The sequence below is a fragment of the Aphis gossypii genome, chromosome X (assembly GCF_020184175.1).
Source record: "Aphis gossypii isolate Hap1 chromosome X, ASM2018417v2, whole genome shotgun sequence".
In the NCBI taxonomy this organism is placed as follows: domain Eukaryota; kingdom Metazoa; phylum Arthropoda; class Insecta; order Hemiptera; family Aphididae; genus Aphis; species Aphis gossypii.
The window spans coordinates 56,664,181-56,687,782 of NC_065533.1; the positions used below are offsets into that span (position 1 = coordinate 56,664,181).

Below are 23,602 nucleotides of genomic sequence, written 5' to 3' on the forward strand. Positions count from 1 at the left end.
AATTTGGCAAATAGTTGTCTATATAACAAAATAAAATATTAAGTTCATACTTACTTACCTTAAACAGTTAAAAAAATTTATTGTCAATTTCAATTAGCTGTTAGTTTGTTAATTAATCAGCATTCTTCAAAATACTCAAGTATATACAGTAAAAAAATATAACATGTGACAATTGTTAAAAAATAAAAACATGATTGAATTAATAATAAAATTATAATTATTTCTACAAGTATAATAATACATGTAATATGTATTAATTTGGGTAATGAATAATGATTGATTATTAAACAAATTCACATGAAATGCATAGGTTGTTACATCAATTTAAATTGTTCCCTTGTTATTGTAAGGCATAGATCATACAGGATTAAATCATTTATTAATATATTACATAATTCAAAATGTTATATCAATAATAGAAATAGACCTATAATATAAGTTTATATTAAGTGGTATAATTATAAAAAATTATGTAGATAATCATTGCAAGCCAAGAAAAGTAAAGGTATATACTACATGTAAAATGAAACATCCAATATGTTAGATTTTTTTTTCATTTTAACCTATGTTGTCTATAATACCAATGAGCTATGCCTATGAGTTATAGAATAGGTATTACATATCAAAATCTTAAATTCTTAGATATTATTCATTTAGTATAAAATACAAAAGTAGGAATTATTTTAAAAGAAATATAAAAAAAAACAACTAGTATATAAATAAAAAATCTAATGTACATATCCTCCCCATCTTAAAAAAAAATAATAAAATAAAATAAAATATTAATACAATTTTGAAGATTTTCAGTTGTAACTTGTTATTTATTATATATTATATTTTTAACAGATCATAAATAACACTTAAAAATTTTATAATATTAAAACTAAAAAAGTTTTATAACAATAACATAATAAGTTTTTTAATACCAAATTTTGCATAAAAATGTTTTATTTTTAAACTCTGGAAAATAATTATGTAAAAAAATAATTGATTAACATTTAAATTATCTAGTAGTATTAATTTTTTAATTACAATACAAGATGTGTTATTTTTTTGATCTGTTAGTTTAATAAATATAAATTTAATAACAAAATAACAACCAGAACCATGGAAAGCTGTAAGTAATTTATTGTTCTATGTTGCCGCACATTAGATTCTGCCAAGCAATATATGCCATTGATGATTAGATTATTAACTATGTGTTTATAAGATAATAGATTTTCTTAAATTTTTAACTTAATGGTCTCGTTTGAAATTATTTAATTTCCTAGAGATGCTCAAGCACGTTTCATATGGTAAACACTAACGGCTTGTTCTTTCTATTGCATTCCATAAAACAACTGTAAATCTAAGTTTCGGTTATGGGCTATGACTAAGTCGTGTAGCTGAAGACAGTGAAGACTGATATTCATACTTCAAGGGCTAATAATACTGAGTGGTCATACTTAACATATTTATATCAGCTTTTTTATAATTTAGAAATTTTAATAAAGGAATTAAATTTTAAGTGACATGGGTATTTAGTTTTAAAATAGTAATTATAATAACACTTCTTATTAAAATAGGTAAAAAAATGTATTTTACAGATAAATAAATAAATTTTATCTTATAATAACAATTTCACACATTCATTGGTCTTCTGTATGATTTAAGCTGATCATGTTCATATAGTTGGTGAATTTTTTCATACATAAATCTAAAGAAAAATAACATATTATCATAATTTTTGGGTGGCCCGTTTGTTTCAACATCTGTTTCTGTGAATTCAACAAGTAGTTGATGGATAGCTTCAATAGTAGCTAAAAACCATCTGGGGCTGCCTTTTTGATGTCTCCAAAATTGAGATAATCTTATTTGAAGTTTTATACATGGAAGTCCTAAAAAAAAAAAAAAAAACGTAATAAATAAGTATAATATTATACATTTTAAATAAAAGTTCAAACCTCTTATTATTGGATCCTTCAGAATTCCATTACTTTGATTCCAGGTACTATCGATAAACAATGCATGTGTAATGAATTTGCTAGAAGTCTTTTGTTTGTTATATTCTTTGCTATCTTCTTGTCTGTACAAATATATAATAAAAGTATGAACAATCAAATATTAATTTAATTCAAAAAATATTATCAATATTATTTTTAATGTTATACAATGCTACTAGTAATATATTATATTATGCAATTTAAATGCTATCAGCAGGGCTTGAATTTTATAGCATTTGCTAATTTTTATTGAATACAGATAAAAATAGCAGAGTAAGCTATACATTTGTTTTGTGCACTAGACTCCAAATATGAAATTTTACTTTTGCTATTTTTTTGTATTTTTAAAAGATTTTTAGCTCTTAGTGCTATTTTTTAAGTTTTGGTATCATTTTCGGCTAATTTGCTATATTAATACAACTTTTATGTCGTATTATAAAACTTATTATATTATATGGTATGAAACTATGAATCATGACAATATGACAATTTTGAATAGTTGCCATACTCAAAAAGCGTTTATATTTTATAGTTTAATGAATCAATAAATTTAAGTAATATTACCTAATATTTAAAAAAAAGTTTGTAATACCTATACATTTTTTATCATTTATTTTTTGTAAATAATCAATTAAAAAAAAAAATTAATGTATTAATTTATAAATATAAAAGTTTTTTTAATTTGTGAATAAAATTAATTAAAATTTTTGCTATTTATTGTGTTTTTAGGATATATTATAGAGCTTATTTTAAGATTTTAAAGGGCAAATTGTATATTTTTACTTAATTTTAGTTTTTAATTGATATTTTACTTTACATGATTAAAATATATTTTTTCAATAATTTCTAGCACATCTGTGATGGAATTAATTCAATGTTTTACAATAATACCACCAAACTAAGCTGATCATAAATTTGTAGATTTGTAGTAAAATGTATATAATTATAAGTTTTAATAATAATTGAATAATTTATGTTTCTATATTATATGGTAAACATAAAATAAAATATTATATGACAATATCAAAATGTACAATATAAATACTTTTTTGAAGAAGAAAAGAAGTCTTGTAAAGTGACAGCAGATTTTCCTGGATAAACAAGAATTACCTGAAATAATAATAAGAAAAATATATAACATTGCAGGATTATTAAGATATTTTATGCATATGTTTACGCGAGTACAGTGAAATTTACTTTAAAAGACACTTTTTTTGGGAATAGAAACTTTTTTATTATTTATCTATAGAAAAATGTCTAAGTACTCTAAAAACAAATACTAAAACATTTTAACTTAGATTTTTACAGTTATTATAATCCAACTATGTTTTATTACAATCTGCATTTTACACATTACTATAGTTTTATCATATTAAATGGAAAACTCTGTACCGCTGAGATGTTTGAATATAATTTATATACCAAATTTATTTTTACTTATCGAATAGGTTCGAAAACAGCGAACAAATATGTCACTAAATGCATTAAAAATTGTAATTTGATGTTGTAACGAGAAAATTAAATTTAAAGTTTCCATTTTATTATACATATACCAGATTATAAAACATCGCATATATATTATGCTATACAATGAGTGATTAAAAGTCGATGGAAATTACCTTGTCATCTTCAGTGTACCTGGGCATGTCAGGATAAATATAAATAGTGACATCATTCGGTGCTAAAAGAGCAGCATGTATCGCAGTGCTTTTGCCCGCTATCTCTCGACTGTGCTTTATGATGTCGATTTTAAACGGCAACTATAAAAAAGAAAATAGGTAATAAACATTATAGTTTGCACATTACGGCAAATAGCCGTACTAGAGCTACCTCAAGCATCGGTATCTTATTTTCTACATCATCATTTAAAGTGTAACATGTGTAGCAAAAATATTTCCTAGACTTCGAGCATTTGCGGCACGGTTGCCGTTCGTTTATGTTGAATAATGCTTGCCAGTCGTTGGAGATCTCCAGACCTTCGAACGGGTTCATCTTAGCCATATTATAATATTAAATATCTATAGTGATTTACATGTGAGCAGTTAGGTAAGTATCGATATGCACATTTTAATCGCGTATCACATATTCATATACATTTTACTTGTTATCACGATTATAAGGTATACACTATACACTATACAGCATGGAGTACTACTCCACGGTATACGTATAGTGTTAGAGCGAAAAGAAAATATTATATTACATTAAATTAATTTATCATGTTACATAGTAAATAATATTATTATTATTACGTGACCGACCTTATCAATTGCATAATAGTCATGATAACAAATCATCAATATTATGATGTTACAAAATTCCAAATGGGAATTTTAACTAATTTTAAAATCGAATTTGTTCACGAATTATATGCATTTATTGATTTTGCAAACCATTTTCTTTCCTTATGTATTACAGAATGAGTGCATTAAAATTATGATATTTACATTATAATTTTTTTTTAACTACGAAACATTAATCACGGGCGTTGCACGTTTTTAGCAGCCGGGCAAACACCACTTTGGGCACGTCTGTCCAAAACGTCAATAACAACGTTGATAACAAACGAGTTCCCCGACTGCGGTTTGAACTTTATATAATTAAAAATCCATACCTTAGTATAATATTTTGCTCCGTTAGCTTTTATGGTAATTAAACTGACAATGGACGATGATGGACGTTTGGGCTTGATATATTATTTGAATTAATCGCGTTTAATTGACTAAAAATTGTTTTAACATCAGCAGGTATGTAAATTTAAATTATATAACTAGTGAAATGTCGTGTTTTTATTCATTTTCGATAAATAAGTAGGTAGTTTAGTAATAGTAATGTTATATCATAAACACCAAACAAATTGGTAAAAGTCGAAGAAAAATGTACTCATACCTACTTCTGTTGTATATGTATTTTTTACATTTTACATAGCCATTAAATAACTTTTTTTTGTGTGAATTATTTCGAGGATTGCATTTCTTTCATCATTAATTTATAGCATTTGGCTGGATTCCAAAAAGATGATTGTTCAGCATAACTTTAATATTTAAATATATTTTTAGTTTGTTTTTTGTCTTCTTAGTGTTCAGCTGTCTTTATATATCTTTGAAATTTATGATTTTACAGGAACGATGAAGAAATTCATTATATCTTTACTGCTCTTCCATATAATACTGCCATTGAGTTTATTAACATGTGAGTAATTTAATATTCAATTAAAATTATACTTATGCATTATTTATTGTTTCAAGTTATTTTTGTCTTAGACTTTTATTAGATGTTTTAAAATTTAAATGGCATTTATTAAAAATTTAATTTATGTTGATTGGTTTTTGAAGTAGGTTTTTTTAATTACTTTTTACTAAAAATACTCAAATGATAAATATATTTGATATAATTAGGTATGACATAAACTTTGTAAAGAAACAAACAAATTTTAGTATAATGCGCATAACACTGTATTATAATATGTATGTATAGTATTAGTAGATAGTATTAATCATATAAGTATGCATATATCATTGATATTTGTACTTAACAATGGTTAAAGAATCAAGATTAATTATTTTATTTTAGAAACTACTTATTTTTGAGTTAAGAGGAACCAATAATTTCTTCTAGAAATTAGATTTATATTATTTAATTTAGAATTTTGGTCTCATAAACCTTTCACTTAGTATAAAATTCAAAATAATTTTATAATACAATGAAACCTGGCTTATTGTACATCTGTTTATAATGGACAAAATTATAAGGTTCTTGCAAATATATATAAAATATATTTTAATTTGTTTATAAACTTTCTGTTTTAAAAACCTGAACAGTAATATTTTTACCCAGTAACATGTTAGCAAACAATATCAGTTCAAACCCAAAAATAAGCAGCTAAGTCTATTAAATATTTAAATAGTTTATACATATATAGTCTTTATATATAGATTACATATTATGTTAAATCTATCTTATTTAAACCATAAATAAATATCACTACTATTACCTTATAATTAGGTTTATAAGACTTTAAAAAAAATAATTTACAATTTTCTTTTTTAATCTCATACATATACATTGTGTATATATTATATATAATTTTTATAAATTTAAATTCTATTTTTTCATTACATATATGCACATAAATTTTACAATTAAAATTGTTTACTACCAACACTATTGGAGTCCTTTTAGTGTTCTTTAATTGACATGATACACTATAATGAATTACTGTATAAATTCAATGCATTCTAACTTATAATTCTATAGTACCTATTTATTTTATAGGAACTATATATATATATATATATATATTTATTTTTTATTTTTTTTGATTATCCATATCAGATACACTCCATATTATTTACAAATTATATTTTGTTATAACCTGTTTTATATTAATAATTAATGAATAATATTCTTAATCATCATTACTATAAATTGGATTTATATTCTCTTAATATTCTTTTAATATTCAGTAAGAAAATAAAATTATTCAGTTTAAATTTATTTTAGTTTGTTTTGTGTACAATAACAATTGATGCATAAATGGTACATAACAATAATATATAATATTATTATGAATTATTTTCTTTGGAAAAATATTTATATTTATTAAAATATTGTTTTTTATGCAAAATAAAATTGTTTTTATGAATTCCGTGTTTCATAAATTATAAATATATCTTATTCCCATTTAACTGCATACACTAGAAAAAAATATTATGTTAATTCATAAAAATTCCACTTCTAGTCATCAGCTTTTTATTTTACTTTCTTACTGTTACAAATATTAACAACTAAATGTATAATTTAGACAATTTAGTATACATTTAGTAATTATACTTTTGTGCATTCTACTATTATATGAACTATGATTATACTAAAATAGGTACTTAGTTGAATAACTATTGCCTATTAGATATTACTGTTATTAGTATTTATTTTTATGTAACAATAAAATAACATACCTAATCAATAATTTTAATTAATGTATTTAATTTAAACACCAAAATATTAATAAGAATCTAAATGTTTAAAATAAATAACAATTACTACATTTTAATACACCATTCATTATATTCAATAGAAGATAAATATATAATTATTATTTATTTTATAAGTATTCAGTATTTTAGAATTGTTATGTATAATATTAAATACATATTTTTATTATATTTTATAAACATATTTTACAAGTAATATTTTATTAGAAGCTATTTTATATTTCTAGTTATAAACCAACCACTCTGTGGTTAGTACTTACTACCAATAACCATACTTGGATAATTATTATATATTAATTGTATTGTACTATTAAATAACATGACTCATATCAATCATATCATTGATGGTAATTTAGAGCACAAAAAAATATTTAATTGCGCCTAATAAAAGTATAAAAATAAAACATTAATAATGAATAATGATAAATAGGTACCATGTTTTGTTTGCTATAAAAAAATTCTGACTATCTTAGATTTGGCTATACATATTTGAAGTCTACATTTAAATATGTAATACATATTTTATTATTATACTAACTATACTACACTTGAAATTAATAACATATAATTAACCCAAGTGTTTTTATATGATATAAAATATTAAACATTATGTAGGTATTTACATTTTTTTATGATCGTCTTTTTTCTCTAATCATGGTTTTTGTTATAATATTGACAGTGTTAGATTGTCTTTCCTGGTAAACTACTTTTGTAATTCAATATTATACTCTTAATATGTATATGAATATAATCAAAATGTAATATGTTTATAAAAATATATTTGTCATAAAGTCTTAAAATTTTTTTCAGTCAAGCTTATTATTATTCTTTGTACACAATGAAATTTTCAAAATATTTAAATTATATTTAAGATGATTATGTCATTATATTATATTGTACGTATAAAACATACAATGGTTTAAGTATTTCATAAAAACTTATGAATACCTAAATTATTTAAAATCATAAATAAAGTTGTTTTCAAATCTTGAAAGTATAATGTTAAGTCTTTAAAGTTATAACTTATAAATTAAAATCTCCAATTAAATGTGTTCTTAGTTACTTCTTGGAATATCGCATTATTTAACTATGTACATACCAGATTTTCGGCCTAAACTTTATGATATCAATAACTATATAAACTATGTACCTGATTGAAATTAATAATTTAATTTTTATAACACTTTCATAACTTAGCGCTATACATTTGTTATAGAAGATAATTTACTTTAAAAATAATAACTAATATTTGTTACAGTTTTGTAAAATTTTTTTTGTTTAGGTCGGAAATTAATTATTAAGTATTAACTACTAAATTTACTTTGTTTTTATAAATACATATAAACATATGTTTTAAATGAATAGATCTAGTTATTTTGTATAAAATAAATTACATATTTTGATTATTCTATTAATTGGTGAGTTAGACAAAAAATTAGTTGAATCTTAACATAAATGAAACATTACATAATTATACGTAAAATAAATTATTATTGCTAATAACTTAAGCTTTAGGGCTATAAACAATATTGTTTTTACCCTAAGGGTATTTGGGGCACAAGCCCAGGACCCCCGACCGATGGAGACTCCAAAAAATATAATTTATATCATCATGTTTAAGTATACCTATTACTGCAACCTATCTCAACTTATTATTTTACTATTAGCCTTAAATAATAAGTTATAATTTAAAAATAATGTTGAATAATATTTAACTCAAAATTTAAATACTATAAATACCATAATTACTTCTTTAGCGATAAATTTGATTGACAAAAAGTTATCGACATACAGTGACAGGCAACTTCAAAGTTATTTGTTATTATATTATATACCCTAATATTTAATATAATTTGGTAATTATTATTTAATATGAAATAATAATAAATTGTATAGCTATCGATCCCCGTTTGCCTATTTTATTTCAATCATAATAATAATATTATCTACTTGCATAATCGTCATTGATGTATTTGACATTTACATTTTCTTTTTTATTTTAAAAGGGCCCCTTCATAGTCAAAGATAACCCTGACTATGAATAAAATTATTTAGTTAGTTACTTACATAAAATAATATGATCAAGTTTTTTCTTACGCATTTTAAAATGGTCTAAATTTAAATGGTTTACAATTAATATATATGATGAATATAGTTCTCTAAAAATATTAAAATTATAAGAATCTATATTAAATTACTTCTATGGCCTATTAACTATTGACCTATTTAGTACAGAGATCAATGGGTCAAAAAAATATCTAGGGAGCAATATAAAAAAGCGGGTAAGTGGTGTGTACCGATCTGTTGTACATTAGATGCCGTATGGATCACTATTATATATTATAGAAGTGTTAAATTTGAATTAAATGATAGGTATCATTGTATACGAAAAACTATTCTAAACGAAGATGATTTGTCAGTTTAGGATATAATTTCCAGTGGTTTGTGAAAAAGGTGGTAAATATTTTAATGGCCTGAATACACCAAAACTTAAGTTCTTTTATAAGTTTTTTTTGTAAGCTTAACTATAGAAAATTTTGTTTTAATTTTTAAACTCTTAGCTAACTAGGTACTTACAAAAAATATTTTATTAATTAAATCTACAAAATAATTTGTAAATATTTATGATTTTGACGAATTTTTGTCAGTATTTAAACTATAAACGCTTATAAAAAAATTTGTGCCTACAATTTTGATTTTTTTTTTAACTATAATAAGAACAACTCATAAGGAACCTTGTTTTAAATTTTCAAGTTTTTTTGGTCATCCCAAAAATTTTTTATAGGCAGTTCAAAAAAAATTCTCTGACAATTTCAGTGGTCTATAAATAACTCAATAAAGTCAAAATTTTTCGAAAATTTAACTGTATATAGATAACACTAATTTAAACATTTGATGTAAATTTCAAATATTTACAATGATTAGTTTTTGAATTTAAAGCAATGATAGGTATATCATTGTATATGAAAAACGATTCTGAATGAAGATGATTTGAAGATGTTTATAGAATATAATTTCCAGTGGTTAGTGAAAAAGGTGGTTTATGTTTTAATGACCTGAATACACCAAAATTTAAGTTCTTTTATAATTATTGTAAGCTAAACTCATGAAAAATCTTGTATTAAATTTTCAACTCTTAGCTACCTATACAAACATTTTTATGAATTATACCTACAAAATAATTTGCAAATATTCATAATTTTGACGAATTTTTGTCAAAATTTGAAATTCAAATGCTAATAAAAAAAAATTGTGCCTATGTATTCTTATAATTTTTTAATCACTATAAGAATAACATATGAGGAACTTTGTATAAAATTTTCAAGTATTTTGATTGGGCCAAAAAATTTTTATCGACACTTCAAAAAAAAATTTTCAGAAAAATTGAAAATTTCAGTTGTCTATAAATAGCTCAAAAAAACTCAAAATATTTTGAAAATTAAATCATGTAAGGAAAATGCCAATCTAAATAACTGGTAAAATTTTCAAGTATCTACGACTTATACTTTTTGAATGATAACAAATATTTAAAACCATTTGAGGATAAATCGTTATCGTTACGCGATTTTGTAAAAATTTAAAATTCAAACGCACTTAAAATTTTTCTTATAATGATGCTTCAAGTTTTCTCTATAGATACTTAAAGGAAAACTTATGGAAAACTTAGTGCTGTATTTTCAATTCTTAGTTATTAACACAAAAAATTTTATGATTTTTCAACTTCAAAATTACTTGCAAATTTTCGCGTTTTCGACAGATTTCGTAAAAATTTGAACTATAAACGCTTATAAAAAAAAATTGTGACTAACGATTTTTAATTTTTTTTAGCTACAATAAGAACAACTCATAAGGAACCTTGTATTAAATTTTCAAGTTTTTTTGGACATCCAAAATTTTTTTACCGACATTTCAAAAAAAAAAAATTCGCATAAAAATCAAAAATTTCAGTGGTCTATAAATAACTCAAAAAAAGTGAAATTTTTTTGAAAATTTAACTGTATATAGATAACACTAACATAAACATTTGGTGAAAATTTCAAGTATTTACAGCGATTAGTTTTTGTATTACAACCATATAAAAAAATCGATTCGGTCGAAAACTGGTTTTGCGTAAAAATTCCCGTTTTTCCGTCATTTTTTTTTTGTTTTTCTCGATTTTTTTGAAAACTGTTGTAAAATGTTTACTTTTTATCTCTATAATGCACCAAGGATAATCACTTTTCCATCGGAAACCACTCCAGAAGTTTAAAATTAAAGCATTATTTCCGACTGGTTATGTTGTACGCAGACAAAAAAAAAAAAAAAAACAATCAAAAAAATAAATAAATAAATAAAACACAATATTATTGTAGGATCAATACATTCATCACTCCGTTCAGAATCTAAAATTGAATGTAGTAGGGTTAGAAAACTTTTATAACCATTTTTATAAAGCTTAATTGCCTTGAAAATGTATTAACTATATTTTAAATATGCATGTTAAAGGTTAATTTTAAGTCAAATATAATAACCAAATCTTCAATTTTTGAAAACGGTAGATGGTTTTAAGTTGGAAGTAGAATATAGAAAAATTACGATGTTCTTAATACTTTTAAAAGTTATAAATTTACATTTTGAAATATTAAAGACAATTTAATTTTTAAAGCATCAGTTTTTATCTGCAAAAGAGATTATTCTAGCGTAATTTATAACAAAATTAATATCATTAATAAAAACATTACAAAGGTATAGTGAGAGATGGGATCCATGTAGTATTCCAGAAAATACATAAATAACATGTGATAAATATTGTTTGTATTTTAATAGGTACTTAGGTTCTATTTGTTAGAAAATATGTAAACTAAGATAGCAAAAATTTATGTATACCAATACAGTATAGTCTTTGTGATCTTAAAAAGCGATTTATTTTATCAAAAGCTCTTTCAAAATATTATGTTAAATTACTTCAACTTGGTAACTAAACTGTATATTACAATATAAATTATCATAGTAGATAGAGGGTAATTAAGCTAATATTAATTGAGGTTGAGTATTTCAAAAAATAAATAATTCTGATTATCAGAGAAGTACCTATTTACTGACTGCTCCTCTAAATTAAATTAGTACCTACATACAATTCAACCAAATAATTTTTTTCAAAATTAATATATATTATAAAAATATTAATTTTTTATTCTTGATATTAATTATAAAAATTATAACCATGCATTCAATGTATTTTTTTTATGTTAATGAAGAATTGATACAGTGATAAGATTGAATGTTGTTTTTTAAAATATTGAATATTACTATTACTTATTCAATATTAGTTTATATTTTATTATTGTTATAATTTATACCTATTTTCAGTATAGTTCCAATAACAAAAATAAATAAGTAAATTTTTACTATGTATATTGTATAATATTAAGATATGTCAGTTAATTATTACATATATACTTGTTGATATGAATTTGAAAAATTTGCTTTTATTTATGTTTTAAATAAACTTATTTTATTTTCTAGGTATCTGTTTAAAACAGACTGCATTAACTGGAGTTTATCTATTTTTACTACTCTACCTTCCTCTAGTTAAAACGCCTACTCCAAAAAATATAAATGGTAGGTTATTAATCAAAACTAATTTAGTTATAAAATATATTATAAAAATGTATATATTATAAAAGTTTATATTTAAAATTGTATTTTATGTTGTTAATTAGGAAGTTCTGGAATGTTTTTGAAAACTGTAACTTTGATAAGTTGGCTCATGATATTAATTCAGGTTTTATTCCAAATTATTCTGCTTGTGATGCATCCATACGGAAAAATTCTAGAACCAACATGTGAGTATATTAATTATTATTCACTAATGATAATATGTTTAGATTATTAATTTATAATATTTGTATATAAATTAATTAATTAATTATGATTTAAGGCGGCGGAGTAGAACGAATGTTTCGTTATATTGGTTTAATCGAGTTATCTAAACTACAATTGATAGACATATTATATTTCTACTTGCCAGAATTGATAATGGTTTGTGCATCTACTATTATACAACGCATGTTAATTAAGATTAATGTTGAAGAAGATGCATCAAATACTTTTACGGAAATCACAGATCCTGAATCAAGAGCAACTACATGGCAACAGACAAGTTCTATCTCTATTGCTATTTCTATTGGTACAATTATTTGAACAGCTTTTAGTCTATTATTTTTTTTTTATATATCTATGGCTAACTAATATTTAATTACAGGAAAATATCTTTGTTTGGTGATTATTTGTCTTGCCGGAGTTGCTGTGCCATCAATTATTAGTGCATTTTACTATATAACATTTTTGGGAATAATGACTTGGTGGTCTTGTTACCATCCTATAAGTCGTGGATTTGCTTATTTATTTCGTTTTGTTTGTTTGGTCGCTTGTATACATGTATCTATTCTTTTTGTATATCAAATGGAGTGGGCTCAAATTCTTTTACCTCCAGAATCGCCATTTGCAAGGTAATTTTTTTTACTACAATATTTTTCACTTATATTTGTAAAAATGAAATTACTATTATCTTACTCAGTAAAATATATAGGTTAATTTTATTTATAACAACTAGTTCTGAATAAATAACTAAAACTAGAATTTATTAGTACAGTGGAACTTCTAAATAATAATTTTCATCAAACATACCATAAAAATTACCACTGTATTAGAAGTCACTATTTTTTTTAAATATTACTAAAATTTACACTTGTAAAAATTACTAATGCACATAGCATATTTTTTATATTTTTCTCAGAGCTAGTTCAGAACCTTTTTTTTTTTACCTATATATTTAAGATAAATTATATCTGAGTTTAAATGTTAGGTACAATGAATGGTAAAATTATATAATTTCTATAAAGTTTTTTAAAATATTATGAAACAAAATTATTTTTATAATAATTTAAATACATTGCTAAATAATAGGTTGGTATACAGAATTCAGAAGTTTTCTTGAAAAAAATGTTTAATTTATACTTATTAATAACAGTAATTTAATTTATTATTCAATTATACATTTGTCTAGATATTATGGTCTCATTGCTATCAGAAAAACATTCTGTAAGAATAATACTGTTATAGTCAAATTTATGGACTGTGAATGGCCTATGTATGCATTTCCTTTAATCTTGGTTGTTACACATTATCTCTTATGGTTTGAATCACTTCTTATACTAAACAACCCGGTAAGTAAACATTTTTATTCATCACAATGCTTTAATGTGATCTCATTAATTAGATCTCATTTATTTAAGTTATTCATAATTGAATTTATTTAGATATATATATTTTTAATTTGAAATATATTATATTTTACATTCCAAATACATATTACAAACAAATAAATTTCTAATATTTATTTCAATGCTTATTTGTAGGAAAAAAATATTATATAATATTATGGTATTATGTATACCAAAGGTGGTAAACCGTTTCTGGTCATGTGACAACATTTTTCTATTACCTTTCAAAAGATTTTATAATCCTAGAAACATTTTTTTTAATATTAGGTGTGTATTTTGTTAGTTTGAAACATAAGCATCATTAGCTTTGTCCATCAATGTATTATTTATTCTGATATCATAGAATTCATTGACTTAAATAAATAAACTTTTATGTTGATGCAAATATTGATTGTATAAATAAAATTTGTTTATGCAACTATGAAATAAAAATATTTTTATGTGTTGTTAAAATTTGCTTAACAATTTTGTGCAATCTTTGTACGTGTGCCACAGGTTTGCCACCTCTGATATAGGGTTTATGAAAATTACAATAGTATATTTTGTTGTGCATATTTTATTTTAAATTGTTTTTCTATTAATTATAAATCTTTATTGCCCAATAAAATAATAGATACTAATATTATATTATTTAAAATTTAAATGAATCATAAAAAAAAAAGAAAAATGAAAATATACTTAGTTTATAATAACATATTAAAAAGTAATTCATTTTCAAACAGCTGATAATATTATATTAAATTTATAGACGTTTATTTTAAACCATGTATCTTATTAACTTGATTTTATGATGTTCTTATAACCATTGCATAATATAGAACTACACAATATAATTTAGTTGTGTTTATTCAAAACAAAAAAATTTATTACTACCTACATAACATAACAAAGAGTTTATTTATTAACCAAACCATTTCTTATTAAAATTATAATGATTATTTGAATTGTTCTTATATTGAAAAATTATGTTTGGGAATTTGTATAACTTTTTGTATGCATTGTATTGTTTACACCAGGGATGGCCAACAAGTCAATCGAAACTCTCTTATGTTATTCTAAGTAAAAGAAAAACTTAGAGGTTGATAAAAAGTCCATAAAAGTTGGCCACCCCAGGTCTATACCATGAGTTGTACACATTCACATCAATATTACTAGAATTTTTACATTATTTAAATAAATACTGTGTTCTCAAAATTAAATACTAATTTTTTTAGTGATAGAGAATAAACATTGTATAGACAATTGAAAACAATTCAATCAACTGATATTAAAAACAAATGAGAAATTTATTGAAATATTTACAACAATACATTTTTAAATGTAGACTGATAGAATTTACCCTAATTATTTTGTTTCATACAATTTAAATAATTGAGGGCATCAGATATTGATTCGAATCAATGATAAATATTTTAGTACATAATAAAATGCATTTTATTTTTATCTAGGTACTTCTAAAAATTATCAAACAAAGAAATAATTAAAATGTTATTGGGTTAACTTTTGACTTTGACTCAAAAAAGCATAATTTTTTTAAATTATTATACTTCTTTAATTCTTTGTATGTTATATTTTGATTGTTTTAATTAATTCTAGAATCATCTATTTTGAATTAATTTTGTTTCATTTTCCTATAATTTGGAATATATCACTTAGTTTTAAGGTTGAGTAAATAATAAGTATTTGTAATTCTCTCAACCAAAGTGATTATGTACTAAAACTAAACGAAATAAGTTAGCATATTAAATATACTATTTTATTATAATATACTCAATAAATATCATATGAAGTTAAATGGAATGGTTTTTTCCTAAATCATATTTTAAATTTACTGTACAGTATTTGTTTAAACTGTAATTAATATTTATTTATTAGGGTTTGTATTATATTTCTAAGCTTAATTTGCTATAAAACAACTATAATTTTATCATATTGAATGTGACATAAAAAATAATCTGAAAGTATATGATAAACGTATGGTAAATTGGTAACAATGAAATAATTTACTCTGGTACCTAAATTAATTAATATATTCATTATTGATCAATTTAAATAACAATCATAATTAATTATCTCACAATATTGTGAATTTGTTAGAAAAAGTCTAGATAGGCAGGAACTTTCTTATGTTTCATGCTTTCATTCTCAATAAGAAATATAGAGAAATATCCTTTGTTTATTAAACATATTTATTGAACAATTTGAGATTATTTTGAATGTTTAATAGAATCAGTGAATCTGCAAATTGTAGTTATATTTATATTAAGTTAAAACTATCAATATTTAATAAAAAAATCTTTAACATAGTGTACTATTAATTATGTTTCTTGTATCTGCTGTCTTAAACTATATATTAAAAACATACCTATTTTTTTATAACTAATTTAATAAATAAATAAATAAATAATATACCTACTATAAATGTATAAAATGGAATTTGAAAATTAAATTAATAATAATTGTATTCTTATTTTGCTAGAGCATACAAACACATTAATTTATTTTATAAATACTTTAAAAATTGCTCTTATAAATTAGTTTACAGTTCATGATCTAACATCTTTAATGCATTTTGACGTGAACAATTGCGTTCACAAAGGAAAATGTTTAAAAGGTATGATATTATAATATGTAATTTCCTATGTCTCGAATGATATTCATTTTCCCTTACTTTTTTTATTTGCCTATTTCGGTTTTGCAATTATTTTTATATTTATTTTATGTTTGGCTATAGTGTTTTATTATTAAAATAGTAAACATGTCTTTATATACTATAATTTAGTTGAATGTGTAGATAATCCTTTAATTTTTGGTAGTTGAATATTACAAAAAATTAAATTATGGATCTAAATATAAAATACTTTGGCAATGTTTTCCCCTTACTATAAATTATGCAGTATTTTGTATAACATTTTATAAATAATTATTTATGTAGGTATCAAATTGTTAGCAAATTTTTGTGAACAAGTTGTTTAAACATTCCATGCATGTAATGGAAATCAGCGCGTGGTAGTGTTGATGTTTGAATGTTTTTACAATACCTATACAACATATGGGAGCTAATTTATAAAAATTAAATTGCTTAGAAACTATATTAAGCTAAAATTCAAATTTCTTAAATCCATAGGTAACCATTTTTAAATAAATATATTGAGATTATTTTGTTCTTACTCAATTTGTTGTATTGCACCTGAAAATAGGTAATTTCACATGGTGATGAATATCTACAATATTTACATGATAATTGGTTATAACTTTTAATCTATTGAAAAAAATATGTATTGTAATGTTTTTAATGCAATTAATAAAAGTACAATTACGTAATCTTGGAAAAATGTTGTATAAATTATTAAAAATTACAGGATTTAGAAACAAAGGAACCATTAGGAATGACTCGGCAAGTAACAGTTCGTTTATCTCAAAAAGGTCCCAATAGCTATTTCTTTCGAAATAAAACAAATCGGTGGCGTGCTGCCACTCGCAAAGTTTGCGTATGTTAATGTTATTTATCCACATTTCGAATGTGTTTTGTGTAAAAAGTGCACTGCTGATTTATTCACAAATTTTAATGTTAATAACATTTTATATGCCAACTGTATAATATTTTGTGTTTTCAAGCAATATTTTATTATATGTAATTATTGATTTTATGATAACTGATTAAATACACTATTTGAATCAGTTCTCTATTTTAAAATAAAATGTTACAATTGTTTGCATTGTACATACATTATATATACATTTTTTTTTACACAGTTAAGATAAAATAGAATAGCAGCTGTATTATAAAAGAAACGTTTAAAAACAACACGGTATAAAAAAGTTATATATAGACCTACTTGACCTATTAGGCACCTATAATACATAAAATATCAATTTATGTTCAACAATTTTTCTTAATGGTTTGTTAAAAGCTTTTGTCGTGTTTTTTGCTTTATGACTGTTTTCAATTCTTTAGAGCTCCATAAAATTAAACATTTTATTTTTTATGCATCTGTTAAAATTATACTTTCATATTATTTATATTGCACTGATTAATTTATATTATAGATGCACGCTTCTACAGAACATTCTGCGGATCATACTCATCCAACAGAAAATACGCCTGTATGTACATAGCATTATGTTATTTAATCATATATTACTATATTATTATTATAACCTGAATCAAATTAACAGGATGTACAGCTAAAAGAGGTAAAAGAACATGTTATAAATTATGAGAAAGCATTCGGTACCTTATCATTCAAGTAAGAGTTAACTAACCTGGGGATAATTTACATTGATTAAAAAAAAATGTATAAACCATATGTTTTTGCTTTATAAAATTCACATTCACATTTAGCATATATTTTGTGTAATGGTTTGTATATCAATCATCAATAACGCACTTATAATGTTTTAAAGTTTAATTAAAAAAAATAATATAATTTTTATTAAGGTTAGGATGTTTACAACTTCATAAAAACTCTAAAAACAATATTGCATGCAAATGTATCCAAAAAATATCAAAAAATATCTTTTAAAGAATCCAATATGTTAAAATGCATTAAAAAAAAAAATGTATTATTCCTTCAAAATTGCTCAATATTTTTTTATAAAAACTAAATTTTTTATAATTGCACGTTTATGTGAATTGTGGCTTGACGCGCACCTGGTAGGTGCCGCGTTGGTGATGAGCTGGTATTGATGTTCCAAAACACAGGCAAGAAAATAAAATAAGAACAAATGGTTGGTGTTGACAGGGTTGTGGTTTTTAGTTTAAATGATTGACAATCATGGGTGTTGGGAAAAAACAAAAAAGGAGGACTCGTGAGAGCGATGTTACACGTGTCTGCCAATCACAAGACTATTTTAAATTAAAAAAGAGACCTATAGGTAATATAAAAAATAAAGATACAAAAATATGCAAATTAAAATTTAATAAAACTGTTTTTATGTTATACCTTACATTTATATTATTTGCTTTGGAATATAAGAAAAAATATGTATAAGTCATAAACATACCAATTCTAATATTGTTATATTATGTCTATTGGCTACTGAAAATTGAATCAAAATAATGACTAAAGCTTATCATTATAGTAAATAGATATATCTTCTTGCTTCTTTAGTTTTTGTTTATATTTTTGGGTACAATTTATGACACTTTTAAATATAATTATGTCAAATAAATTTTAAATGATCAGATACATTTTTAAAACAAACAGACCCACAGTCCAACACATTAAATGATGCTGTGTATCCCAAAATGGTATATTAAAGGAAACAATTGTTACTGCAATTAAGTTGGTTAGTGATGAGGATGTAATTCTAAACAATGACTCAGTATAATATGTTTCTATTAGATAATAATATTTACTATTTTGATTTTTTTTTTATGTTTTTCTCAATCTCAAAAATGATATTAATATTCAATTATGTTATAAAAACTGATGGATATGCAAACTTTAAAACACTATTATTTTAAATTACCAACTATGGAATTATTATTATTATTAATAATAATATAATTTTATATTTACTGCAATAATTTGTTAAAGCTTCTGAGTGGACCTTAGTTAACTAAATTATAATTTTCATGTTTCAAAATTTTTAGAGTATTAAACAATACACTTAATATTTAAATTTAACATGTTCAGCTAATTATCAATTAACAGCTAAAACAGCTTGAAGTTTGAACTATCATATTTACTTTTAAATTATATATTTTATAGTTTTTTAAATTCTGTAAAATATTTTAACAAAATGTATGTGTATTTAAGTTTTTAATTTGACTCAAATAAAAATGAGTTTATAAAATAGTTTATTTTAAAAGTACAATGAACAATTGTATTGGTATATTTTTGTTATTTCTCAAATACATAAATATTATTATTTAGGTACTTAATTGGGATTATTATTTACATTTATTACTTATATTATCTGTATTTATTCTATATTCTGTACTCTTTTCCCTAAAGAGTGTTATTATTATTTATTGTAAATTTTCCTTTTTATAAATAAATAAATAATTATTATGTAACATAAATAGGTATACAACAGGTTGAATAAATTATGATCTAAACTTTAGAAATCAATGATTTTTAAAAATTACATTATTCATTGTTACTTTGAAAAGTTGGTAATATTTGTAATTGGTATTTTTGATGGAAGGTTTTTCAAATTTTTTATTAAGTAGTTTTCAAAATAAAATTAAAATACCTGTATGTATACTATTTATAGTAAATTTTATTTTTAATTGTAATTAAAAACTATAGATAAGTGTAGAAAATATTAGTTAACTCTTGAAATCAATTTTTTAACTAAGTTCCACTGAAAATTATTTTTCAAGTCTTATTTTAAAAAAAAAAGTGTTTTTTGCAATATTAATTATAAATGGGACATGTGAAAAAAAAACAAAATTATAAAATAAGTACAATCATACCAAATTTTTTTAACTTTAAAATTGCATTTTTGTACATAATATTGTCTATAATTTTGTTTTCAAATTAATTCTTACTTATTGTTAATGAATCAAAACTCAACAGTCGAGAGTATTCAGGATATTTATTTTTATGCATTAACATTTTAAAGCTGTACATCATAATATCACATTAACACTGACAATTCATATTTTTTTTTTTATTTATATATATTATAAATAATATATTGTGATTGTCACTGAATGTCTTAAAAATATGTAAGCAAATATTATAATATAAAACTGTGTTTAAAATAGTTAATTCGTGGCCAAAAACCTATGTATACTACTAGTCCAACGACAACTGACAGTCCATCTTGTAGTATGGTAGAAAGTGAAGTCCAAAAACCTAATACTCAACAAGAAGGATATCATGATGATAGTAAATATATTTTCAAATTTATTATGATTTTGCAATTTTTTTTTTTTTTAATAAAAAATTTAATTATTTATTTATATTTATATTCATATATATATATATATATTTTTTTTAAGGAGAATATAAATCAAATATATTCTATTATTTGATGGATGTCCTAAGTACTGTGTCACAATTTATCACCCGCACATCATATATTGGCACTAATATAGTAATGATGGTAAGGTCATTTATATTTATCAATTATTTTGTGTGTTAATTTTTATATTTATGTATATATTTAACAGGCTTGGAGTATTACATATCACAGTTGGTTAACATTTGTTCTGCTCTTATGGGCTAGTGTTTCTTGGATGGTTCCTCAACAAAGAAAAACAATGTTAAGATCATCGCCATTTTTAGTGTTCTATGCAGAGTTTTTACTGCTATCACAATTTTTGTATGGAATGAATTTAAATGACTCTGAATTACCTCAAACCATTCAAGATTGGAATTTAGAACAAATTGGCTTTACCAAAGTTCGTCATTTCCCTTGCAAACCTTTAATCATAAAGGTAATATGTTTTTTAATTTTTTTTACAATTAATAACTCCTGGTAGATAACAAATCTTAATTTACATTTTAACTAATTCAATGGTTTTTGTTAATCATAGACACTATTTACAACGATGTTCTGGATAACAATGAGACAATATATGCAAGAAAGGAGGGAAGCTAGAAGCCATTCTGCTGTAGCTAATATGATTGCTCCCCTTCAAGTTACAGTGGGAACAGCAACAGGTAAAACTATTCTTATATAATCAATAAGTTACATCAATTGCTGTTTTAATTATGTATAAATATATATATATATATGTATATATTTACGTTTTAGCTATGGGAGGTGATTCAGGTACAAAAGGTAGTCAATTAATGCAGAGACTTGGCGAAGAAGCTAAGATAATCCTAACCAAATTTTGGATATGGGTTGTGGCATTTGTGTTATTTGGAATTGGCATAACTGGCGAACGGATGACAATATTCCGAATAATTTATATGGCACTGGCATTAATATTTTTATTAACATTCCAAGTAAAAGTTTTACCTGTCTTTTTACAGTATTTCACAAAGATTTTTTAATTAAATATTGAATTACATTAAAACACTATTATAAAATTAAAAAAATCTCTTTGAATGCATCTGTATATTATAAAACTTTCTTATTTTTAAAATCATTAAAACTAATTAAATTTGTTTTATACTAGTTGTCTTGGGTTTTATGGAGGAAAATTATGTATGGATTTTGGCTTACAGTCATAATTTATTCAATGCTGATATTAGTTATGACATACACATATCAATTTGATAATTTTCCATATTATTGGGAAAAGTATCTAAAAATTCCACCCACATTGTAAGTCAATAAATTGAATACCAAAAATAAGTCGACGGAACATTAATATTTTTTCTTTATTTTTAGACAATTAGATATAGGTTTGGAAAAGTTTGAAACTGGTGAGCTGTTTGTACGACTTTTGACACCAACATTTTTTGTTATCATAACTGTTGTTCAACTTTACTATTTTCATAAAGATTTTTTGGCTATATCTGATATTAAGAGCCGGTATGTTTAATTTAAACTTTTAAAATGTATTATCAGAATTATAATTTTGTTTATTTATGTTTTTATATATATATTATTAACACATTAAAGAGGTACTAGTATTGTTAAGCCATCAAACCCAGACGATTCTTCAGCTTCAAATAGTGATAAAGATTCATCAAATTCCAGCATTTCACTTACAGATAATAAATACCAAAAACATCCTCCACGTCCAAGTTTTATATCTGAGAGAAAATCTTTTAAAGTCTTCAAAAGTAATTATTATTATTATTTGTTTTAAAACTTTAATTTTATAATTTTATTTTATTGTTTTCAGATTTACCAAAGGTCAAATTACGCTCATTTTTTAAGATGCTTAAATCAATTTTGTCATATATAATTGAGCTAGCATGGCTATATGCTGAATTACACATGATAAAAATCATATTATTGTGTGTCATGTTTTTGGCTGTATATGAGGTAAGCCAGTACAATAATGGTATTATTTTAAAATAATCTGCAATTAAAATTATATATTATGTTACTTTATTAATTGTTATTAGGTGTGTTTGCTACATTTTGTATTGGTTGTATTAGTGACTATTTCATTAGTATTTAATAGTCGTATACAGTCAATTATTGTGTATATCATATCTGTTTATGTATCTATATTATTACTTACCAAGATGATTTACCAAATTGAATATATACGAGAAGGTACATGGAATGTCACATGTCCAGTACGTATTTATCATACAATTAAATATAATTTCATAATTTTATACTGTTAAAATTATTTTAAAGGACCCTCAAGATATAGGTAAAACTAAAGATTATAATACTGCCAATTGGGTTGGATTTACAAAGTCTACAGCTAATATTTCTTTACTCAATTTACTTAAAGGATATATTTGTAAGTATTAAGTATTTTAAATAT

General features: G+C 22.9%; 2 protein-coding genes across 9 annotated transcripts in view; one reads left to right on the plus strand and one right to left on the minus strand.

The window, feature by feature from the left end:
- Window positions 1–1,550: 1,550 nt before the first annotated feature.
- On the minus strand, window positions 1,551–4,162 carry LOC114127026 (tRNA-uridine aminocarboxypropyltransferase 1). The gene is made up of 5 exons (XM_027991116.2): window positions 3,813–4,162; window positions 3,602–3,742; window positions 3,028–3,092; window positions 1,944–2,065; window positions 1,551–1,877 (listed from the first exon to the last, which is right to left on the minus strand). The coding sequence occupies exons 1-5, from the start codon at window positions 3,981–3,983 to the stop codon at window positions 1,621–1,623; spliced, it is 756 nt and encodes a 251-aa protein (XP_027846917.1). The 5' UTR covers window positions 3,984–4,162; the 3' UTR covers window positions 1,551–1,620.
- A 184-nt stretch (window positions 4,163–4,346) lies between these two features.
- Window positions 4,347–23,602, plus strand: part of LOC114127025 (piezo-type mechanosensitive ion channel component-like) — a 36,857-nt gene continuing 17,601 nt past the window's right edge. The window contains exons 1-22 of one of the 8 annotated variants that reach the window (XM_050205134.1): window positions 4,347–4,565; window positions 4,623–4,729; window positions 5,106–5,174; window positions 12,482–12,577; window positions 12,679–12,801; window positions 12,897–13,145; window positions 13,221–13,467; window positions 14,025–14,184; window positions 17,604–17,732; window positions 18,292–18,348; window positions 18,421–18,438; window positions 20,963–21,086; window positions 21,200–21,303; window positions 21,371–21,637; window positions 21,737–21,863; window positions 21,958–22,154; window positions 22,328–22,476; window positions 22,543–22,686; window positions 22,777–22,940; window positions 23,003–23,145; window positions 23,229–23,405; window positions 23,470–23,578. In XM_050205134.1, the coding sequence (XP_050061091.1) occupies window positions 5,111–5,174; window positions 12,482–12,577; window positions 12,679–12,801; window positions 12,897–13,145; window positions 13,221–13,467; window positions 14,025–14,184; window positions 17,604–17,732; window positions 18,292–18,348; window positions 18,421–18,438; window positions 20,963–21,086; window positions 21,200–21,303; window positions 21,371–21,637; window positions 21,737–21,863; window positions 21,958–22,154; window positions 22,328–22,476; window positions 22,543–22,686; window positions 22,777–22,940; window positions 23,003–23,145; window positions 23,229–23,405; window positions 23,470–23,578 (2,848 nt within the window). In that variant the 5' untranslated portion in view covers window positions 4,347–4,565; window positions 4,623–4,729; window positions 5,106–5,110. Of the gene's footprint in view, window positions 4,730–5,105; window positions 5,175–12,481; window positions 12,578–12,678; window positions 12,802–12,896; window positions 13,146–13,220; window positions 13,468–14,024; window positions 14,185–16,773; window positions 16,856–17,603; window positions 17,733–18,291; window positions 18,349–18,420; window positions 18,439–20,962; window positions 21,087–21,199; window positions 21,304–21,370; window positions 21,638–21,736; window positions 21,864–21,957; window positions 22,155–22,327; window positions 22,477–22,542; window positions 22,687–22,776; window positions 22,941–23,002; window positions 23,146–23,228; window positions 23,406–23,469; window positions 23,579–23,602 lie in introns of those variants that run through there. The other 7 variants (XM_027991112.2, XM_027991108.2, XM_027991110.2 and 4 more) reach the window with 7 other exon arrangements.